Source organism: Phialemonium atrogriseum (genome assembly GCF_030411735.1).
Source record: "Phialemonium atrogriseum strain 8032-3 unplaced genomic scaffold QBC33scaffold_1, whole genome shotgun sequence".
Taxonomy (NCBI): domain Eukaryota; kingdom Fungi; phylum Ascomycota; class Sordariomycetes; order Cephalothecales; family Cephalothecaceae; genus Phialemonium; species Phialemonium atrogriseum.
In genome coordinates, this window is record NW_026848138.1 from 1,606,308 (window position 1) to 1,628,168 (window position 21,861).

At 54.3% G+C, this 21,861-nt stretch overlaps 5 protein-coding genes across 5 annotated transcripts; 1 reads left to right on the plus strand and 4 right to left on the minus strand.

The window, feature by feature from the left end:
* Window positions 1-230: 230 nt before the first annotated feature.
* QBC33DRAFT_522023 (plasma membrane atpase) lies at window positions 231-3,805 on the minus strand. Its single transcript, XM_060426506.1, has 7 exons — window positions 3,783-3,805; window positions 3,427-3,575; window positions 3,291-3,346; window positions 1,630-3,087; window positions 1,037-1,449; window positions 508-968; window positions 231-446 (listed from the first exon to the last, which is right to left on the minus strand). The coding sequence occupies exons 2-7, from the start codon at window positions 3,443-3,445 to the stop codon at window positions 400-402; spliced, it is 2,454 nt and encodes an 817-aa protein (XP_060288854.1). The 5' UTR covers window positions 3,446-3,575; window positions 3,783-3,805; the 3' UTR covers window positions 231-399.
* Window positions 3,806-8,211: 4,406 nt separating this feature from the next.
* QBC33DRAFT_510489 (mitochondrial carrier domain-containing protein) lies at window positions 8,212-9,302 on the minus strand (the record flags this gene model as incomplete). Its single annotated transcript, XM_060425773.1, has 3 exons — window positions 8,212-8,266; window positions 8,348-9,020; window positions 9,086-9,302. 3 exons carry the CDS (start codon window positions 9,300-9,302, stop codon window positions 8,212-8,214), a joined length of 945 nt encoding a protein of 314 aa, XP_060288855.1.
* A 771-nt stretch (window positions 9,303-10,073) lies between these two features.
* On the minus strand, window positions 10,074-12,095 carry QBC33DRAFT_522039 (putative citrate synthase). Its single transcript, XM_060426507.1, has 5 exons — window positions 11,875-12,095; window positions 11,742-11,806; window positions 11,487-11,680; window positions 10,449-11,439; window positions 10,074-10,389 (listed from the first exon to the last, which is right to left on the minus strand). The coding sequence occupies exons 1-5, from the start codon at window positions 11,989-11,991 to the stop codon at window positions 10,338-10,340; spliced, it is 1,419 nt and encodes a 472-aa protein (XP_060288856.1). The 5' UTR covers window positions 11,992-12,095; the 3' UTR covers window positions 10,074-10,337.
* Window positions 12,096-13,505: 1,410 nt separating this feature from the next.
* On the plus strand, window positions 13,506-16,158 carry QBC33DRAFT_522046 (uncharacterized protein). Its single transcript, XM_060426508.1, has 5 exons — window positions 13,506-13,807; window positions 13,998-14,100; window positions 14,198-15,185; window positions 15,237-15,405; window positions 15,469-16,158. Exons 1-5 carry the CDS (start codon window positions 13,667-13,669, stop codon window positions 16,036-16,038), a joined length of 1,971 nt encoding a protein of 656 aa, XP_060288857.1. The 5' UTR covers window positions 13,506-13,666; the 3' UTR covers window positions 16,039-16,158.
* Window positions 16,159-16,917: 759 nt separating this feature from the next.
* On the minus strand, window positions 16,918-20,897 carry QBC33DRAFT_522052 (WD40 repeat-like protein). The gene is made up of 5 exons (XM_060426509.1): window positions 20,868-20,897; window positions 20,442-20,754; window positions 20,250-20,381; window positions 18,033-20,182; window positions 16,918-17,980 (listed from the first exon to the last, which is right to left on the minus strand). The coding sequence occupies exons 1-5, from the start codon at window positions 20,876-20,878 to the stop codon at window positions 17,041-17,043; spliced, it is 3,546 nt and encodes a 1,181-aa protein (XP_060288858.1). The 5' UTR covers window positions 20,879-20,897; the 3' UTR covers window positions 16,918-17,040.
* Window positions 20,898-21,861: the final 964 nt, after the last annotated feature.

Below are 21,861 nucleotides of genomic sequence, written 5' to 3' on the forward strand. Positions count from 1 at the left end.
CGGTGCCTTTCCATCGTTGGCCGGTTGTTTAAGACGCCAGTTGAACCGAAGACGGTGATGCTGCCTGAGCCTCCCCCACTTCTCTCAAAGTTCCAAGGAAGGTGAGGCCGTCGGCAGATACGATGCCTACGGCTCAAGTTGTCGCGCCACGACACATCAAGTTGAGCAGCCGCCGACCTAGCCAAAAAGATTGAACATTTATTTCACTTGTAGCGGATGGAACGAGATTGTAAAATTTATGCTTTAGGATTAGTTTCGTCTAAGGAACTGTTGTGGGGGTATGAAACTTTTATCTCCCCTCAAGCATAGTTACAAATTTACACATAGAAAAAAGGGGTCGATTTGACCAATCCACCATGTCGCTAAAATTCTTCGCCATGGTCACGAGGAATCTCTCGTCTATTGCGACTTCTCGTGCTGGGTAGACACGCGCTGGAGCGAGACAACTGTAATTGGCATTAGTGTTTGGCCTGCGTAGATTTAGAATCACAGACGTAAAAAACTTACCAAAGTCTTCCAGCGATCGCTGTTTTTGGTTGCCCTTGGGGGACTTTCCGTGCATGAGGTTGTCGAAGCCAACGCTGCCCTGGAGGATGTAGTACACTCCACCCATGATGCAGAAGACGCCGAAGCTGAAGATCCAGATACGGACAACGGCAACAATCGAGGTCTGCTGGCCGTGGAGGAACCAACCCCAGATGGTGAAGCAGGTCGCGATGATGTCGACCACGAGAATGGCACCAGCAAGCTGCCACGAGGGAATGGACGACCAGAAGGGACCATTTGCACGGGTGATGAAGATGAGCCAGTTCTCAGTCAAGCTGACTTCGAGGAAGATGACCTCATCCATCTGACCGAAGTTCTGGACGATACCGCCGTTCTCGGAGCCGACATACATGGTCGTGGTGGCAATCCAGGTGCCGATAGCGAGGACGACTCCGAGAAGAACACTCATTCCCCAGAGTTTACTAAATTGCTAGTTAGCAATGCTGATCACGACGCCGAACCGGGACAACAACAAACTGGGAGTACTTACGGCAGGTTCCACTTGACGGGGGTCTTGCTGTATGGCGCGTTGTCATAAGCGATGGCAAGGGTGGCGACATCGGCAAAGATGGCGATGAAGACGACGAGCTCGATGTTAAGACTGCGGTTGAGGATGGCAATCCAGAGACCAAGGAAGATCTCGAGATGGATAGAGAGAGCGATACGATAGACCACGTAAGCATACATGCGGTGGAAAATCTGGCGAGAGGTCTTCAACGCGTCGATGATGGCGCCCAAGCCGGGGGCAAGGAAGACAATATCGGCAGCGGATCGGGCAGCATCGGAGGCACCCTCGACGGCAATACCTGTGTCAGCCTTCTTAAGCGAGGGAGCATCGTTGACACCATCACCAGTCATGGCAACGAGGTAGCCACGCTGCTGCAGAATTTCGACGACATTATACTGTTGTAACGATCAAAGTCAGTGACTAGGTACTCAGAAGGTATAACGCACGAGCATAGGAATCAGCGCGGGGTTGTCAGGGTGTTTCGGCGGAATGTTTCAGAAGCATTCCATTCCGCCCCAGCCAACCACCACCTTCTTCTTCCACAACTCAGGAAACCAGCTGCGCGAGCAACTTACCTTGTGCTGGGGGAACACTTCGGCGAAACCATCAGCGGCCTCGACGAAGTCGTATACCTCAGAGCCGGGCATGTCACCACCGCCACCGAGACCGAGGCGCTCAGCATTGTAGACATTGGTACCGAGGCCGAGTTGACGGGAGGTCTCCCTTGCGATACCGACGGCATCACCAGTAAGCATCTTGATGGAGAGACCCAGGGACTTGGCTTCGTTGATAGTGCGGGCAGTGTCGTGACGGGGCGGGTCGGAGCAGGGCATGATGCCGAGGATTTCCCAAGAGCCCTCACCACGCTTGCGGGCGACACCGAGCGAGCGGAAACCACGAGTAGCGAACTCAGCGACCTTGTTCTTGTACGCCTGATCGACCTCATCGGGGATAGGGTGGTCCTCCTCGACGGTCTTGAGGACGAACAGCGGCGCACCCTTAACGCAGGTAATGCGCTCACCCTGGGGAGATTCGACGAGGGCAACGACCTTCTTGCTGACAGGGTCGAACGGATGGAAGTCAATGACCTTGTACTTGGACAGGACACCCTTGGCTCTGGGGTAGTAACGGAGAGACTTCAGGAAGGCCTTGTCGATGGCATCCATACCCTTCTTCTTGCGCGAGGCAGCGAGACAGGCGGTCAACATGAGGTCCTCGGGATCGACGCCAGCCACGGTGTAGGGGTCGGCAAGAGAGAGCTTGTTCTTGGTCAGGGTACCGGTCTTGTCAGAGCAGAGAATCTCGACACCGGCCAAGGACTCGATGGCGGAGAGCTTCTGGACGATGGCCTTCTTCCGGGCAAGGTAAGCAGCGCCGACAGCCATGGTGGTGGTGACGACAGCGGGAAGACCGACAGGGACGCCGATGATGGTAATGGCAAGGGTGAACTCGAGAATGTGGACGATCGGGTTTGAGCGGTAGAAGGAGCTGATCCAGACGACCAAGTTGGTGAAGATAACCAAGATGAGGAGGATAGTGCCGATGCCATTGAGCACCTCGGTGAAATGGCCAGTTCCGGCAGAGGCGGCGTTCACCAGGGCGGCGGCGCGACCGACGAACGTGTTATCACCGGTGGCGGTAACGACGATGAAGGCCTCGCCACGCTTGACAGCAGATGAGGCGTAACATTGGTCGCCCTTGTGCTTGTCAACAGCAAGGGATTCACCGGTGATGGCGGACTGATCGACCTGGAGGAAAGCATCCTCGGTGACGATGCGCCCATCAGCCGGAATAATGGTACCTTCCTCGACCTGCAGAATATCGCCGGGGACGACCTCGGGGGCCTCGATTTCCTTGAGGGTGCCGTCACGGAGGACAACGGCCTTGAGGGCAAGTGTCTTCTTCAATTCGTCGACAATAGAACCAGCCTGGAACTCCTGGATGAAACCAACACAGGCGTTAAGCAGAAGCAAACCGCAGATGACACCGAAATCAACCCAGTCCTCGAGACCAGCAGCCAGGACGGCGGCAGCCTAAAGTCAAGAATTAGCGCCCGACAAATTCAGTTAAATGGAGCAATTCGCCATTTTAGGCCTCGCTGGGCCGCTTGGTCTGGGCCGAGCCTTTGGCGTGGATCTTGTCCACTAGACCAGGGCGTTGTCCAACCATTTTCCAAATTGACCCAGCGAGATGCTATTGGCGCGGAACTATCGAACTCGGTGTGGGAAATGCTCACCTCCATAACGAACTGGATAGGGCCGACGAAGTACGAGAGGAACTTGAGAATCATGTCTGTTTGAATCCACCGTTAGCATGGCAATATCGCCGTGGGCGCCAATGCGACGCTGGGAGGGAACAAGTCGAGTACGTACTCTCTTTCTCTTCCTTCATCTGATTGAGACCATACTTCTTTCTCCGAGCCGTGACCTCGTTCTCGGTCAGACCTAGCAAATTTGTCAGTCATGTACATGCGATAGGGATGGTCGGCGCGATTTCCGCGCGCGACGCGTCTTAAATGTCACTTACCAACTCGCGTGTCAGTCTGGAGCATGTCCTCCGGGATAGGGCGAGCACCTATTCTCAATTAGATGTCCGTAGCAGGCAGGCGAAAATTGAAGCCCGAGGACCAGAGTCGCCGTGGCCACAAACTCTCCTTGACGCCGAGTCTACAGGATGCGCTCGGCGACCACAAGCGACACTGCCTCGGGCCGGGTTGATCAATGCTTACCGCCCACGACAGTTGTCTCTTCTTCTTCATCCTCGCCATGACCATCCTGACTCTCCAGATCCTCGATCAGCGCGTCCATGTCCTCATCTTCCTCTTCATCCTCGGCCTTGGGCTTGGCGGCGGCCGGTGTGGAAAGGGAAGCTTCCTTCTCGTCGAATTTACCCGACTCAATGTTGGTATCGAGGTGGCCGGGAGTGGCGGCCGAATTGGATTCCGCCATGGTGAGTGCTGGCGTGGGGGCAGATAACTCTGCTCACTGGCCTAAAAAGCTGGGTCGCTTAGAGAGGTAAAAGAGCAGCTCAGGAACCGAATTGACGCGGCGAGCGAATATCTGATGGTACCTAGGGATTAGGTGCTGAAGGGGGGCAGATCCGACGCGTCGTCCACAACACAAAGGAAGCTTGGGGGAGACAGAGTGGAGAGGGGGAGGACGGCTTCGACACCTCACGAAATCGAAGGGATCTTTAAAGGGCCTTCGTGGGTGGGGGAAGAGGAAGGGAAGAAGAGAAGAAATGGCTCAGACCGGCGGAAGCTACCACTTTTAAAGCTATTTGTGGGCGGTGACCAGGCGGCGAGTGATAACTCGCCTGCACCTGGAAGTTACTTTGCGAGTAGGTAGGTATGAGAAAGCTCGGGACAACGACTCGCTACTACACAGTGCTAAATGTTTCATGGATGGGGCTAGATAGCCGATCAAGCCAGTCTTATTTGAGTGTCTCGGCCGCCGGGACATTAGTCGGAAATTTCCAATTGGCACTGTACTGTCCAAAACATCCTGGTCTGGTAGGAGGGGGGAATCTGAGAGTGAAGGTGAAAAAAAAAATAAAAAAAAGTTGGTCTCCAATGGGAAGCTGCCTTGGGGCACGTCGCAATGGAGCTACATCAACCTCGGAATACAAACAAGTACCCTTGCTCCACTCACACGACACCCCAGACCTGCCAGGAGCCACATTCTCTCTAGTCGGAGGTACCTTGCCCTCAGGTTCCACATATGTATACCGGCTGGGGGGGGCTCGCGACGATCGAGCCTGCGGGATTTTCTCAAATGACGACAACTGAAGGTTGTGAAGGCTGAGGTAGGTACTGCGTAGAGAAAGTCAACAGAGAAAAGTCGAAACTTGCGCCACGTTATTCCCGAAGACTCTATGCAAATGGCTCTAAATGCCGCTCGGAACGCGAACAAACTCAAGCGATAGTGAAGAGGCAAACGCGCCGAGGAATGTCCTGGGCTCGGGGACCGTGGAAATCTTCATCTCCCCATCTGCTAAGCCGTTACCCCAACGCCACGAATATGCAAAAGAAGCTCTGTGCTTTTGCAGGCCTGATCAAGCTTTGCTATTTGCCTTTTCGTCATGTGCTCAGCTGGGGTATCCATGTGCGCAAGAGCTTTGACTGGTCAGCCAGTGGAGACTTGCAAAATACCCACCCGTGCAAACCGCTGTTTTCATAGGCGGCCAAAGCTCAATCCCAGTCCGGACCGACAAGGATCAACGGGATTAGCACGGTTCTTTTGACATTCCTATCAAATCTACGGATCCGTATAGTTAAAATTGGAGAATCAGATGGATCATGCGTACACAGGGGGAGCCTGGGAGGAGCATTTGGTCGGCAAGGTTGACGAGGAAGGCAATGCTCGTTGTTGGGCGAAACTTTGGCCATTGAACTATTAGAGGAACTTGGGGAGAAATCACTCATAGGCAGCTCACCCTTGCCCATTATTTGGATGGTTAGTGCACATACATGCAGACGGGAGGTACAACATACAGCCAACGTGCGCTATCTGTGCATTTACTGTGCCGTTTCTTCAACCTACCTGGTACGAGCCATTTGTTTCTCGGTCGCGCGTAAAGTCAACACGGCAATTGTGCAATTGTGCCAATTGTGCATGCAACTTTCTTCATAGCGGTCGAAATCATATCTCCTCTCTCTGCGCATAGAAGGCGACAAGTCCTGCCTCAGCAATTGCCTCTCGCCATCAAAGTCTGTGCTTGCGCAGAGTCGTGAGGAATCAATTCGACGGGAATCGCAATTGGCCATAGCCTGAGTGCCACTACGTCATTCGTTCGAATTGTCCAATGCCGGCTCTGCTTTTACACGCAGAACAAAAATTGCCTAGTCCCAGGCCGGTTGAGCCGGCACCCTGTCAGAAAATTTTCGGACCCCATCCACCTTCTCCGCTCATGTGTATGTACCTGAATCCTGAGCAGCCGCAAGCTTATCGGCCTCCCCGCCGGTGCCTAGATTTTGGATTTCTCACTTCCGCGGGCGCGATAACAGGGCGACTCAAAAACGCCAATGTGGCGATAAGGTGTCGGGCCGTTGTCGATGCCATGCGTGCCATGGAAGACGAAGAAGAAGATTAGGGCTTGGAAAACCCTTAAAAGGAAAAAACACCGGAGACCCGTGGTCCTACTGCGCACTTTGTTCAACTTCCGGCGGGGTAAAACATGCCCAAGACTCTTGGAACTTCTAGACCGCTAGAATTTGTCTTGTCGCGCATGCCACTTCGAGTCTTATTGGAAAGCAAACTGTCGTGATCGATCTGCGTCTGCCAATGCCATCTTCACCCAGGAAAAATCGCGCCTTGGCGCATTCTCACCTGGATCAGCGCTGCACAAACTGAAGGTCGGCCGGCTCGGAGATGCCATGACCCTTCATGAGTCGCGGCCCGTGGGGTGCATATGGTCGGGAGATGCCGTGTATTGAACTCTTCAAAGCTACTACAACTCGGCAATCGGCCGGCGTCGGCGGCGTCGGCGGCGTCTGTTCTGTACACTTACTCGCTCATTACTCGCTCAATACCCATCAGCGTTTGAAAACGGCGTCTCGGTCGTCCGCGCGAAGTGTTGAACAAGGCGAAGAGCGAGGCGAGCCCCACGGGCCCCACATCCCACACGATTGTGGAGCCGCGTTAAATGAGGAAAATCCCGGACCCGACCTGCACTAGAAGGAAAACGAGGGATTTCGCTCCCCAGAGTCGCACCTTTCGAGCCCGCCTCGGTCTAGGTTCAAGGCTCGACCTTGCAACGGGATTGAGTCACGGGCTCGAAAGCCCCCCTACTGTTTGGAGAGCCGTGTCGGTGTACATTGCGAGGTAGTACCTGAAGAGTGCCAGCCGTGATCGACCCTTGGCGCATACTGTACTGATACTGTGCCATATGTACCTCATAGTGTACCTTAACCCGATTTGCGACCGTTACCGCTCCCCAGTGCCGGTCCTTCCCTTTTCGATTTGGTGCGAGCGGAAATTTCAATTTTCCTGCAGGGACCGTGCCTATGTACTTGTATCTCTATTTGTCCATCCGGGAACCGCGTTTTGTTTACATTCGCGGATGGCTCGGGATGTGATGGGCCCGTGCCCCGAGGAATACGATGGAAGGCTTGCTGCCAACCTGAAAGGCATCATTCCTTAGCCTGATTACCATGTATCTGAAACAAACACGCCCTTGTGACCGGAAACGATGGCTCTTCATTGTGGAAAGCAGGGAGCATCATGTCTAGTTGAGACATAGCTGGTAAGGCTAGCTGCTGTTCTTATCAAAATAGACTTATCTTTTCCGAGCAATGACGGGTTTGTCCCTCGTAATCAAAACGTTGTGTCTTCTGTTTATTAGGCACATTGATGAGACCCTCACCACAAGTGCCGTAACAACCATGATAAGGTGATGTCTGTAGCCAACATGCTGCCAGCAACCCCAGATTTGTCCACTCAATGTTTATTAGTTTGCCTGGTAGCTCTAAGCTACGACTCCCGCCTAATATATGGCTCTAACAACAAGAAAGAGCTTCGCATTGTCAGCCTTGCATGAAACGCAATGTCTCTACATTGTCATGACTGGTGGCGACACCAAAAAGGATCTTCGAAACAATCGGAACACTGCCGTCTTGGCTCTGTCCAAGCGCCGGCATTGATCGAAACATGCAGTCCTAAATACTGTATATGTGATATCATAATCAACTGCAACTTCTGAAGAGTTGCGTTCCCATGTGATGATGCATAGTTCACCAGACATTTCCATGTAATTTGACCTTTCAAGGAAGTGGTACCTTCACTTGATGGGTAGGTAGGTTTGGGGGTCTAAAGCAAATAATAACGTCCAAGGCAAGCCACCATCAGACCATATGTATATATGTAAGTCATGGAGAAGTCATCCTAGATACCCTCGTCTGCTGTCGCACCATGGAGAGGATCCGAGCTAGAAATACTACAAAATCATTTGAAGATGAGCTCAGCCTCGCATTAAATATGTCTGTTCCTGCACAGATCTATCTGATCAGTCCCCGCCAGTCGATACGCAATCGAGGCATTCCATGTAACAACATTTCGGAGTCAGGTCTCCACCAAAAAGAAAACCAATTCCAGGTTCCGTTCCGAAAACTGTCACGGATACGTGTGGGAAAAGCAACCAATGCCCTTTAACGCCGTCGCCTAATGCTTTACAGTGACAGCCTCGCCGGTCAACTTCTCAACGTAGGTTTTAGCCCTACATATAAGCAGTTAGCAAGCCGTAGTACTACATAGCCATATCGTACCGAGGCGGGATCCAAGGAGAAATGGGACTCACATATCACCCATGGCAACCATGCACACCGTCTGCCAGATACCCAGGCCGATGCGGGGGGCGACACCACGGTACAGGCCCTTCAGGCCGTTTGTCTGGTAGATGTACCTGAACGTGTTCCCGACCGTCATCTTCTTGGGGCGGTTCGGGTCCTCCTTCTTGCTCTGCATCTCGACACGAATAACCTCGATCGGCTGGTTCCACGCAGACAAGCCACCACCAACCGCGGAAGCGCTGATCTTCTCAACGGCGCTCAGCTTCTCGCCGTGCTCCTTGCCCGTTGCCCTGCGGATCCCCTGCTCGGCCAGTCGTGAGAGACCGAAACGGGAACCCCAGTTGGTCATCTGGCGGATGGCCACGGCGTTGACGCCCTTGTTGATGCCCCGGATGCCCTCGCGGCGCCAGATGTCCATGAAAGTGGCCCAGGTTCCGGGCGGCTTGACGCCCGTCGCGGCCACCTTGTGTTTGGTGATCTCGACCGTCTTCATGCAGGTGCAGAAGCCCATGGTAGCGTACGCCTGCGCCACGCCGCCCGTGATGCCGCCAATGATGCCTCCGCCAAACTCGTTGGCGCCGGCATTCCGCGCGTAGTACTCGGCCTCGGAGGCGACAAAGAGTAGGACAGCGCCCTTTGTCGAGGCTTCGATCCAGGCCCACGGGATGAGGCCCTGGTAGACTGAAGGGGGGAAAGTGCGGGTCAGCTCCAATCCTTGTCGGGTCGGCGTGGAAGGGGTCACTTACAGCCGAGAACGCCGCCTCGGTTCCAGATGCGGCCGAGGGCGGAGCTGAAACCGTCGCCACGGTGGGCGGCCATGGTGGTCTTGACAACCTCGAGGGGTTGCCCAAGAGTGGTGACCTCGAACATGTTGAGGCCGGCTCCGAGAAGCAAGTTAGAGAACTTGATCGGCTTCTTCTCCAGCGAGGGAGCCGGGACGGGCGTGGCGACGGCGGCGGACATGACTTGGCGTAGCTATCGTGAGAGGGGCCCTGACCAAGGGAAGAGGGTGCTTCTTCGCGGCGAGAGGGAGAGAGACGGAGAGAGATGTGGCGGCTTTTCACGTGCTATCGCAATCCAAGCTATATATCCTGTTCAGTCAAGGTGACAAACAGCAGCGGTGATGGCAGTGGTAGGAGTGGAAGTCAATTGAACAAAGGGGGTTTGGAAAGTTTTCTTTTCGGAACAGATGCATGCACGTGTTACCGAGCTGTCAACTTTTCCAGGGTTCTCGGGTTGATGGCTCCTTGATCGGAGGCTGCTAGTACTTACAGTTTAGAGAGATAGCCGGCAGCGTCGTACACAAAGGTGCAGTCTCCGGGTAGTCTCGAGATAGGCTTTGAGTGGTTTTATTCTTGTAGGATTCTAGGACAAGTGAAGACGGTGAGGCAGATCGTTAGCCGGGTGAGATTTGGCTGTTGCGCAGCAGAACGGACAGATTACGCGGCCGCCAATCAATGAGTTCTTCCCCTGCTGAGGCTACACACACCCTGAGACACCATCCTCGGGCTGAGCTCAACCACCCAAAGCTGAGGTGGGTCCTACACCACCCTTGGCTCAACAAGCTCAACGTAAATTGGAAATTCTTTGGGGAATTTCACGGACCCATTTTGGGGTAAAATCGACGTGGCACACCGATCTCGCCCGACAGTCGGTACACTCGTAATATCACTGTTTGGCACAATCGGTCACAATCCAATGCAATGATGCCTACATACTGTAGGTAGATACAGTAAATACCTATCTGGATATGTTTTATACCTAATATGGAGGGTCCAATCCTGATCAAAGGGTTCTTCGTGCCATTGGCAAGGTACACGTCACGGATTTTCCAAGTCGAGTATTCCAACATTATAATGCCTAGTATTCCCGCCATGTAAATGGAATCTGTATTGTACACACGTAGCGGGTCGGTAGGTAGGTATCCGTCCCAAAGTCTAGTCTAATATTCCCATCCCAACCACCACTGGTTCCTCAGAATAGCTCGTTTAGCTCATCTTACAGCTTCTTGCAGATCTCGATCCACTTGTCGGTCGAGAAAGACTTGGGCCTGTAGATTTGCAAGTTAGATGTGACACGCTGCCTAGGTTGGCAAAGGAAGAAGCTTACCTCTCGATGGGGGCACCGACGGCACGGTCGATGATCAGCTGTGGGAGGACACCAATGGCCCTCGACACACCAAAGAGGACAGTGTAGTAGCTTGCCTCAGTCAGGCCGTAGTACTGAAGGAGGACACCGGAGTGGGCATCGACGTTGGGGTAAGGGTTCTTGGTCTTGCCGTGCTCGGTGAGGACCTGGGGAGCAATCTTATAAACCTGGCTGACCAGCTTGAACATGGGGTCCTCGGCCATCTTCTCCTGGGCGAACTTGCGCTGTGCCATGTAGCGAGGGTCGGTCTTGCGCAGGACTGCGTGGCCGTAACCCGGAACGACCCGGCCGGCATTGAGTGTCGACCAGAGGTACTTGGTGATGGCCTCGTCGCTGAGATCATCACCGACCGACTTCTTCATCTCGGTAAGCCAGTTCAGGACCTCCTGGTTGGCCAGGCCGTGCAGAGGGCCAGCGAGACCGTTCATGCCGGCAGCGACAGACAAGAAGGGGGAGCTCAGAGCGCTGCCAACAAGGTGGGTAGTGTGAGCGCTGACGTTGCCGCCCTCGTGGTCTGTGTGGATGGTGAGGTAAAGTCGCATCAGCTCGACGAAGTCGGCGTTGTTCCCGAAGCCGAGCTGGTTGGCAAAGTTGAAGCTGTAGTCCTTATCCTTCTGCACAGGGGCGACCTTGCCGCCCTTGAAGACATTCTGGTAGATGCGAGCAGCAATGGTCGGGAGCTTAGCAATCAGGTCCATCGAGTCCTCGAAAGTGTACGTCCAGTACTCCTTCTTGTTCAGACCCTTGGCATATGCCTTGGCAAAGGAGGATGTGTGCTCGAGAGCGTTGATAGCGATAGAGAACTGGGCCATTGGGTGCAGGTCGGACGGGCAATGGTCGATGAGGTCCTCGACGAACTTGGGGATATCGGACCGCGCAGCCCACTCGGCGGAGAGGTCGCGAACCTGCTGTTCAGTCGGAACCTCGCCGGTAAGGAGGAGCCAGAAGAGGCCTAACCATTAGCCCACAAGCTTCCATATGGGGCAAATAGACACGAACCTTCTGGCAGCGGCTCCTTGCCGCCTGGAGCCTTGGGGAGGAGCTCCTGGCATTCGGGGATGGTCTTGCCGCGGAAGCGGATGCCCTCCTCGGCGTCCAGAACAGAGCCCTCCCAGACTAGGCACTTGATGCCACGCGCGCCGCCATATACCTGGTCAAGCGTGACCTTGTCGACAACCTTGGACCCGTTCTCTCTATTTAATGCGCCTTGATTAGCTAGAGACCAGGGCAACCTGAATTGGGGTGTAGACGTACTTCCGCAGAGCCTTGATCTTCTCAATGTTCTCTGGCAAAAGCTCCGCGAAGCGTTCCTTCAATGTCTATGACGGAGAAGACGGTCAGTGGATGATGATGTCAAGCTGCATACACCAATTGAGAATCGAGGTACCTGTGTCTTCGAGGAATAGTAGCGCGCAGCTGTGAAGGCAGCACTCCTTGTCGCAAATGACGGTGCCTTGAGAGAAACTCCCCTCAAGGACGAAGATAGGCGCAGTGCAGTAGCCATTGTAGACTTGTGTGAATATGGACGATATGGAAACTAGGCTCGAGAGACAATGAGAGATATTTGGCAGAGGGAGGTTGAGAGCTTAGGACGGAAAAAAGGGAAAATGGCCGAGTGATGAGAGAAAAAAATAAAAAGCCCGAGGTGTGTACGGATACAAGGGTCGGGTGTGACCGTGTGGGCGACCCATTCCGGGACCGGGGTCAACAAGCCGATGTCCATCGCAACTCCTGCATGTACCGATGACCAGACCTGCAGAACTTCCAAGATATTAGGCTACCTTGACACAGAGCAGAAGGGCTCTTGAGAGCCCCTACTATTCTGACCAATACGGCCCTAGCCCATTCGTGTCTTCATATAGCGATCTTGTACATTTTGTAGGGCCGTTGGGCTGCCAACCAACGGATGTCCTCTTCTCGGTACAACACCCAAGTGCCCGATTACTTGCCCGAGATGGTAGGTACTTACTTACCTTCCCTCTTGTTGACGTCAGTGCCACTCCATCGAAAATTAACCTTCGCATTTGGAGGAGGACCTGCTGGAGCGCTGAGGCAGCCGAACCCGTCCATGGTATCGGTAACCTGGTGGCAATCGGGGCAAGTCTCCGGGGACATATGCGCAGTCGGCAGGCTTCAATCATGCCCAGACTGATGTGAAAGGAGGTGCCGTATCAACGAGGGTGTACACTAACTTCAAATTCAACGGCGCGGGTGGGGTGAAACTAAAGGAATGTCGGCACCTAGGAGCTCAATAGCTCAAGGTGGAAATTTGGGCCAAGTGCCTGAGGCAATAATTGACTAGCGGCCTGGCGGCTTTATTAGGCTGGATGGAACCTGGAAGTTGCCCATACAAAAAGCCCAGCCTCAACCAAGCGCCCCACCTTCCACTTCTCTTTCCCAACCTCAAACTTTCGCAGAACACGCGCCTTCCTTTCATCAACCTCACTTTCATTCTCATCACCACCATCGAATATCGACATTTCAGTAGCCTGGGTATCTTCTTCCACTTCTCAGATCCTTCTTAACGTCCGGCGAGACAACCACCAGAAGTTTACACAGCCATCCGGCATTCAGCAGGGGCTACTTGCGCAACGTATATCGCGCACGACCTGACCATTTGTGGCAACGTTTGCAAGATTTTCATACTCGGCGCGCCTGCCATCAAGTGCAGTTGTGCTCGCGTGCCCACATCGCAACTTCGTAACCTGTTTATGGTGGCTCTAGAAGCGAAGATTCGCCGAGTAGGGCTCAGCAAGGTCCTACAAACTTCTTCCGTGATCTAGGGTAGATGGCATGAAAACCTCGCCACGCACCTATCGCGTATCGTATTGGAGAAGCTGAACCTCTCTCTGCTGGTTGATCTTATCGTCACCCGTCATCTAGTCCACCACCATGTCGTCTGCCGTAGCAGAACTAGAGGCTGGCCTCCAGGCCATGCTCGGCTTGAAGCCTCCGGGTGTCTCTGGCTCTCGAATCACAGCCATCACCACTCTCTGTGTTGCCAATGTGCAGGTAAGGATGCAGCCAGTATCAGCATCTGCCAACCCCGCGGCCACTGACTCTCTTGGATCTAGTCCGAATCTGTGCTCATCCAGAAGATCTACACGCATTTCAAGAAAGCCCCCGGAACACACAAACTAGGAGTTCTCTACGTCGTAGACTCTGTAACCCGCAAGTGGATGGACCAGGCCAAGGCTCAAGGACAACCCATAACTAGTGCTGCCCAGGATGGCACCTTTGCCGCCGGTGTGCATAGAGTAACTGAACTACTGCCCGTGCTGATGAACGACATCATCTCGTCGGCACCGGAAGACCAGAAGGTACGCAAACAACACATATATAAACATGGAGTGCATCATGCCAGACGTTGCCATCTCGACTTACGAGCAGTGCTGGCGATACCCCTCCCTCGTTTACTTCCCTTGATGACTTAGAGAATTGCCGCCCCTCCTACCTTTGCATGTTTACCGTACGTTGTGGACAGACACTCACCGAGACCACGACGTGTAGGAAAAGATTAGAAAACTAGTCGATATTTGGGAAAAGGGCCAGACCTTCCCTCCACCTCTGCTTGCATCCTTCAAGGAGAAACTCAATGCTCCTCCCCAGCCAAGTAGGTCAACTTATCTCATCGATCGATCGACATGAACCTTTTCCCCACAACCCCTTCGTGGAGACCAGTCCTGTCTAACCATGTCTCTCAACCGCAGCTTCAACGACGCCCACGGGCAGCCCTCCCCCCCCCAACTTCCTTGCCTCCATCGGGACTGGTAACAAGTCAGCTACACCTCCTGTTGTGCCGTCGAACATCATGGAAGCCTTGGCCAATATCGCCCGACAGAGCACCACGGTGCCCCAGGGTAATCCCAGTTTGGCAGCTCCCTCGCCTGCTTTCTCTGCCTTTGGTGCTATCCCCAATGCGCTCGGTAGCGGTGCGGCACCAGTCGCGGTCCAGCCTCAGTCGAACATGCCATTCTTGCCGACCTCTCAGCCGGCTGCCCAACCCGTAAACGTACCGGCGCTCCCCTTCGCGTTTCCAACGCAAGTGCAGCCCAGTCATGCCGCTCTTCTGGGTGCCCTGAATGGCGCAGGTAGCCAAGCAAGCAGCTTTCCTAACCACCCTCCACCGCCCCCCCCGGCCAATGTGGCTATCGATCCTAAAATACAGCAACAGCTCGTACTGATCCAGACCCTTGCCGCCCAAGGCATCCCGATTGACAAGATCACGAGCATAATCGCGCAGGTGATGGGCAATAATGCTGGCCCTGTGGCGGCGCCACCTACCACTCAGATGCCTCAGCCTACTCAAAGTAGTTATGCCGCACCCTCTGTGGGTCACTGGCAGCCGCCTCGACAGGAGGAGTCACGTGACCGAAATGCTTATCATGAACCTGTGAGGTCTCCGAACCGTCAACGGGGCCGATCACGGTCGCCTCCCCGTCATTGGGACTCTCGTGACTCGCCTCGTGGACGTGGAAAAGATCGTGGCTTCAACTTGGGCCGTAATTCTCCCCCAAGTCGCGGGAGGACCACTGGGGAGGACCGCGGGTCCGACTACCGCCAGCGGTCTCCAGCCCGCCGGGGTCAGAGTTCCGAGGATCGGGAGGGGTCTCACGAGAGATGGATCGAATTTGACCCTTCAATGCCGAGCGGCCATATCAAAGTTCTGAGCCGGACACTGTTTGTGGGCGGCGTAACGTGAGCATCTCGTCGTCCCCTCTTGTGAAGCTTGCTAACTCCCGACAACAGATGCTCCGAGAACGAGCTACGGCAAATATTCAGCAGGCACGGCGAGGTCCAGACCTGCATCGTGAACAAGGACAAACGACACGCCTTCGTGAAGATGTATCTCCGGAAGGACGCCGTCGTTGCGAAGGAAGCCATGGAGGACGCTCGAAATCAAGAGCTGCCCCTGAGGGTAAGTTTACGTCGGTTTAATTCCGAAGGCATCTTCTTCTCGCTAACGTCTTTTTCTACCCAGACACGATGGGGAGTCGGTTTCGGACCCCGTGACTGCAGTGACTATGCCACTGGCATCAGTGTGATCCCCATTCACAAACTCACCGATGCCGACAGGAAATGGATGCTCACTGCGCCGTACGGGGGCAGTGGGGGCAGGCCCATCGTAACCGGAATGTGTGTGGAAGAGCCTGATATTGAAATCGGGGCTGGTGTCTCATCTAAGGCAATTAGTCGGCGTATGCAGACCGACAAAGGTGGTAACCACGGACCGAAGTCAAGCAGGCGCGAGGACGAGGTCGGACAGGGCGGGCACGGCGGACACGGCCCACACGGCCCACACGGCGGGCAAGGCGCAGTTGGCGGAAGTGGAGGTGTTGGCGGAGCTGTCGGTGCCGGTGGCGGTCGTTGGCGGCAGCGCCACCGCGACAACCGCGACAACCGGGATACTAGGCGTGAGGAGCGAACTGACAAGGTCGCGGCAAACGAGGAGCCGGTTGTACTCGGCTTTCCACCAGGTATCACCATGGGGCCCAACGGGATCAACTTCCCACCCGGCTTCGCGTTTCCAGCGCCTGGTTCGAACTCCTGATCCGTAGTGGGTACATGGTTGCATTCCAGGCCACGGTACTGGCGTTGGAGGCTTTCTGATATCGGCGTTGGAGGCGGCATAGGATAACCCCATTGTATAACTTTGCTGATAGCCTTTGGGGAGTGCTCTACTACAGAGAGTCAAGCATATGAAATGGAGACGAGAAGGAACTTGGCATTACCATCTTTTTAGTTTGCAGCCTTGCTGCGTTTGGCCCGATTTCCTTCGTTTGATAAGTTTATGAACCGACCCCTGATATTTGAACAAGTCCCACGAAGTCATTCGCAGGAGTATCCAGAAGTCAGTAGCTGCTACCAAGCGTAGCAACCACCACCCCCGTTGACGACACTTGAATCGTCTCGGTCCCCTTCCACCAACACCGCCTCTGATACGGACTGTATACCTTCGGGGAAGCCACGGCAATGCCCGAGTCAGAACGTGGCGAGGCGGGCTAGGATGGGTCCGAGGAACAAGGAAAAAGGGGGCGACTCCACCAACTCGCAAGGTGGGGCGGGGCCTTCGTCCTTCCCGGGCAAGCGCCACAACACACAGTGTGGCGGCGACATGGCGGAGACGCCGGTGGCGAAACGCCCAGCAGGCAGGCCGGGCATTCGGCATGGACGCGGCGGTCCCGGGAGTCCATCCGGGACTGTAGTTACCTCGGTTTTTTTTTGGTTCTTTTTGGCCGCGGACAGCTCGGTGTTCTACGCTCGTTGCCACTGGGTTGCCTACACGAAAATGTTCCGGAGGAAATCCCTGGATTTGGATAAGGGGAAGGAAACGGATATAGGGGGGAAAGACGCGAGCGGTTTCTGCTTGCTTGGGAGGGGGGATGAGGAAGAATGACGCATGGACGCATGTGTATCTTGAAGAGACCTGCTTGGGTATAAACATGCATCAGCTACGATAATCACCTGAAATCAGATGGCAGAGGCATCATCAGAGTGTTAGGTATAAACATTTCCCCACATGTAGTATTAAAAGTACACAAGACGCGTCATATCATGTCTCCGACTCTGCTACCGTATCCTCCCAGCCAAAGTCATACAGCACTCCGATGTCATCAAGATCTACTCGCGCCATCTGCAGCTCAAGCCTAGTCTCTTCCGGAAGACTAGCGATGTCTAGGTCGGAGCTGAGATTCTTGATATGCAAGCCCTCCGCTTGGGCAGGGTCCTTTAGCCCCCGCATGGGAATGAACATGTCCCTCCGCCGCTGTGGGTACATCTTGACCGATTCCTGCTGCTGTATATCGATACGCGCCAGGAGAGGCCTGGTAGGCTCATCGTTATTATGCGCTTCCCTGCGGAACAAGCCTGTTTCGGCGTAGTTAGGGCCCTGGATTGCACCCACGGTTGGGTTGCGATGGAGCACAAGCTGTCCCTTCGCCAGATAGGCCCGGGCCCTGCCCCGACCGGTCGTGGAATCAAGTGGATTCCCTTCTGCATCCACTGCCGGTGGCTCGGGCTCCGGATGGGGAATGATGAGTTTTGGCCGTCGTGCGTTCTTTGATATCTGCGTGCCGGGCAGTTGCACATTCGTAATTGCCGCTGGCTTCTGGTCCTCTTCATCAATCGACAGGAGGAAGACCCGTCCACTTGCGTCCCCTATGACCAGCTTGGAGCGATCCGGGGAGAACTGGCCATATGAGACTGGTGCCGGGACCTCGAGTATATCGCGAACGAGTGGCTTGCGGCCCGACCTCACATTCCAGACCTTGACCACACCGTCGGATGAGCCAGTGTAGAACCGGTCTGGGGTATTTCCCCAGGCGGTGAACTTGACGCCCGAGTCTTCTTTCTCTCTGTCGCCGCTGAACTCTTCCACAGGATCACCGTGGCTGAGGATATGGATTGGTTTGTCTCCCCGTGCGGTATCCCACAGGTATGTCTTGCCGTCAGTGCACCCTGCCGTGATATAGCAGTACGTAAAGCTGTTTGGCCTGCTAACATGTTAATAAGACTCGACACGGCTTACGGGCCGAGTCAACTTGCCTGATAGTGAGTTCATTAATGTCAACGGCGGTACAGTCGAGGGTCTGGACGGCGGTAAACGCCTTGCCACCGAATTCGGAGTTGTTAGATATGCGGAAGACCCTGATTTGGGTGCGGACGCGGTCCTCGAGCTCCAGCCCCTGTGGCGAGGTCGCGGCTATGAAGCTGGGCTGGGACGGATGCCACAGCACCTCGAAGACGTTCTGTGTTGTTACTGTCATTATTCTCCATCGTTCTCCGGTCAGGCCGTCCCACAGGCAAATCTCTCCAGAATCGCGTCTATCCTCCGGGATGTCATTATCATCCGAGGTAAGGCTTCTCGGGGAATAGCCAACCAAGAGCAAGTGCCTGACTTCCGGGGAGTGGCCCCACTGAATGGTGGCTGGGAAATATGCCCACTTATCTGTGGGAACGACGTTTCCGTCAAGGTCAACAACCCGGGAGCAGGAGTATGAGCGGAATATGCTGTTCGAAATGTCGCCTTCGTTTACGTGATATATACGAACAGCGGCCGCAGGAACATCAGCAGCCGTAGCAACCATGCCGGTCGCGTGCTTAGAAGTGACCACGAAGTTGACGTTGCCCTCATGCAACCACGTCCCAAGCAGAGCCATCGAGACGCCAGACTTCTCAGCCCTCCAGATCTTCACGGTGCGATCAAAGCCGGAAGTAAAGGCTCGGTCATGCACCGGGTCGTAATCCGACGAAACCACCGACGCGTACAGCCAATGATCCTGGCTCTGTCTCATTGCGTCCGTCGAATTCTCACCCTTCCGCACCACGGGCCGCACAATCCGGTGATCGGGATATGCTCGCAATGTCCCTCGACTGCACGAGCCTAAAACAAGGTTACCGGGCTTGTTGTACTGCTGGTTATGCGAGTCCGAGTGCTCTGTCGTGCCGCAGAGGAAGCCATCGTTGGAGACCCAGGTGATCGTGGCAATATCTCCAGCACAATTGGTCCATTCAGCACGTAGTTCCAGGCCATCCTCTCTGCAAATCTTGAACTCGTTAGTGAAATGCTCTAGGCGTCTCATAGAGCCATAGCTACGGTGGCCTGCCACCTCCCTCGCCAAGAGTAGGGAATGCACGCGACTCTGGCGGGCAAGCGAGCCCTGCCGGTCGTAGTCATCCCGCTCCAGGGAGAGAATGCCCAAGTTCCTCGAAGTATCTCGGTCCCTTAGGTCAGAAAGGAAAGCCTCGACATCGGCTCTAGCCCTGCCTTTGACCGAGGTTCCCCGACTAAGTTCAGCAAAAAGTTTAGGTAGAGCTGCAGGGCCGTTCCGTTTCATAAGCCTGAGCAACTCCCTTTCTGTATCTCTCCTGCTCCCTTGAGGTGGAAGGCCCAGCAATTTCCGGGCAGCCTGGTGTATGCACTGCTTTTCTTCAGCTGTGAAATCAACGTGGAAGACGAGTGGCTCGCGAAGGGCAGACGGATCGAGTCTGACGAACTGGCGAGCCCCCTGACATATATCCCTTCTATCAGACCCCCGAAGGTAAGGCCGCCGATCCAGAGAGAACCATCGAGGTCGGTCAGACGTTCGTGTATCCCTCTCCAAGCTTTTGTTTCCGCCATGTACGTCCTCCCGCCATGCCAGAGCATGCGCCCTTGACCGGAAGTTCTTGGGGGAAGTTGCGCTGTGCTGGGGCCGTGGCTTCCGGCTTCGCATGGTCGGGGGCGGTGTTCGTGGTGACATAGATGGCGCGGACCGTGGTCCTTCAACGGATCCGCTCTCATCTTCTGAGTCTCCACTCTCATCTTCTGAAGCGGTATCTGGCTGAAGCTCAACGTACAGCCCCGCAACCGCGTGCGGCTTTGGGCCGGTGTCTCTGGAAATTATAGCTCGACGTGTCGCAGTATGAGCATCGCCGTTTGGCGGTTCTGGACTAGGTGTGGACGACGAGATCAGGATAGGTGTGGGTGTTGTGGGTGACGAGATGAGGATTGGAGATAGGCGGTTTGGCGTGACCCGCCCATTTGCCGTCGGCTGGGAAGCCGGATGGCTCGAAGCTGGTCGGGTGGCTTGTCTTGTCTCGACATGACCTTTTTGCGAGAGCTTTGGTAGTGGGACGCGAGTCTCAGAAGGTCTTCGATCCGTTTCTGCCCTTCGAGAAGGGGGTGGAGGCGCAGGCGGCCTATGTTGGAAGCCCTAGTAAACAGCCATCAGCGACCACACGCCTGTCATTGAAGTTGCGTCAAAGCCATAGGGCGCGTACCGGAAGCCTCGACCAGTTCAAAACCAGTCTCCGCACGCGCTCCGCGAGGTTTCTCTCGAATTCAGTGGATATCCGCCCGTCACACCGTTTGAACTCCGCAGTGAAGTCGTCCCCGGTGATCGCGCCAATAACCTGCCATATCTCGGGTCAGCATGTTGACGAGAGGCCTGGGCGGCTATTGGATATCCTCACCTCTGTTGCCAGCTTGTGCCCGTCAACCGTGTCGCAAGGCAACTTTGATATTTCGGCGTCGATGTGGGGGAACACCTGGTCGACAAGACAGGTCTCCAGGATGGAGTTCACCCATGGGGGAATGTCATCGGCCGATTTCCACGTGTGGCCAGACAGTCGTAACCTCTTCCTTGGAGGCTCAGGGGCCTCCAAGGCCAGGTTCTCCTGGAGACCGCGGATGGTCATCGATCGATTGCCATTGCTTAAGGGTGGGTGCAAAGGGTCGGAAGGAGGTCGCGGGGCCGCGTCGTCGCGGAGATTCCCAGTCGGCGCTCTAGTGGTCGTCGTCAGTGTCCAGCTCATGTTCGCGTACATCAGGACGCGTCAACCAACAGCTTCCAACGCGCTCCATTATGCTAAAATAGATATAAAACGTACTTTACATACCTCTTGGCCATTGTTGACGGCAGCTTGGCTTTCGCTTACGTGTGAAGCTAACTAGGGAAAAGTGACACTATTTAAGTAGCTAAAACACCCCTTGCATTTCTTTAGTAATCATTAGGCTTACGTTTTTTTAACCTTATAAGGATTTACAACCCTTAGCCTTTAGTTTAATTGTATAACCAGCCTTATATAAAGCCTTGCAGATTATTATAAGTTTATAACTACTTTAAATAGTATAACTTTAATATGTCTAGCTACTTGCTTTGCGTAATAATATAACAATCTCTGTTCTTAAGAGTTTCTAGGCTTTTAATTCCATTAGTCGCTACTCCTCAAAAGATAGCACTGGCATTAGCATCTAGCAAGCTGCTGGTAGATTCTATAGCACAAGGCACAGCTACCTTTTGTAAGAGCCTCTGTATCAGCTAGTCCACACGAAAGCTTTGGAGTTGGGAATGCCTTACATACGTTAGCACATACTCCCATGCCCGGATCACCTCGATAATCAACCATTTCTACTGTTATATCATATTGTAAGAACCCTGCGACGCCGGCGTTGTGGAGCGCTGTGGCGGCAGGTCTTATAAGGCCCGGAGCGCGAAGGTTTCGGCATATAGTGCCGAAACTGCGGAATCTTTTGGTTCATTGTGGTCCAGTGGATTCGCGCGCTGTGTTCTTACACATATTATACAGCGTCCGTGTCATACTGCGCACCATGGTGGTTTTGTTTTCCGCAGCTCTGCATTGAGTCTGCGGCTTTGGATGCTGTCCGTATTCCGTCTCAATCTCAGCTAATTTTTGATTGGTTGTTGAACTGGAAAACCACGGTGGGCAGAGACGTACACATTTACAACTACTAGAAGATGTTGTAGGCAATGCAAAGATAATACAGAAGTACATCTTTGCTTATAAGGTAGTTCCCCTTTAAACCACTTCCTCAAAAATTTAGGCGAGTTTAATGCCGTCCTTCCTGGAAGAGAAGCAGCTCCAAGCCTCT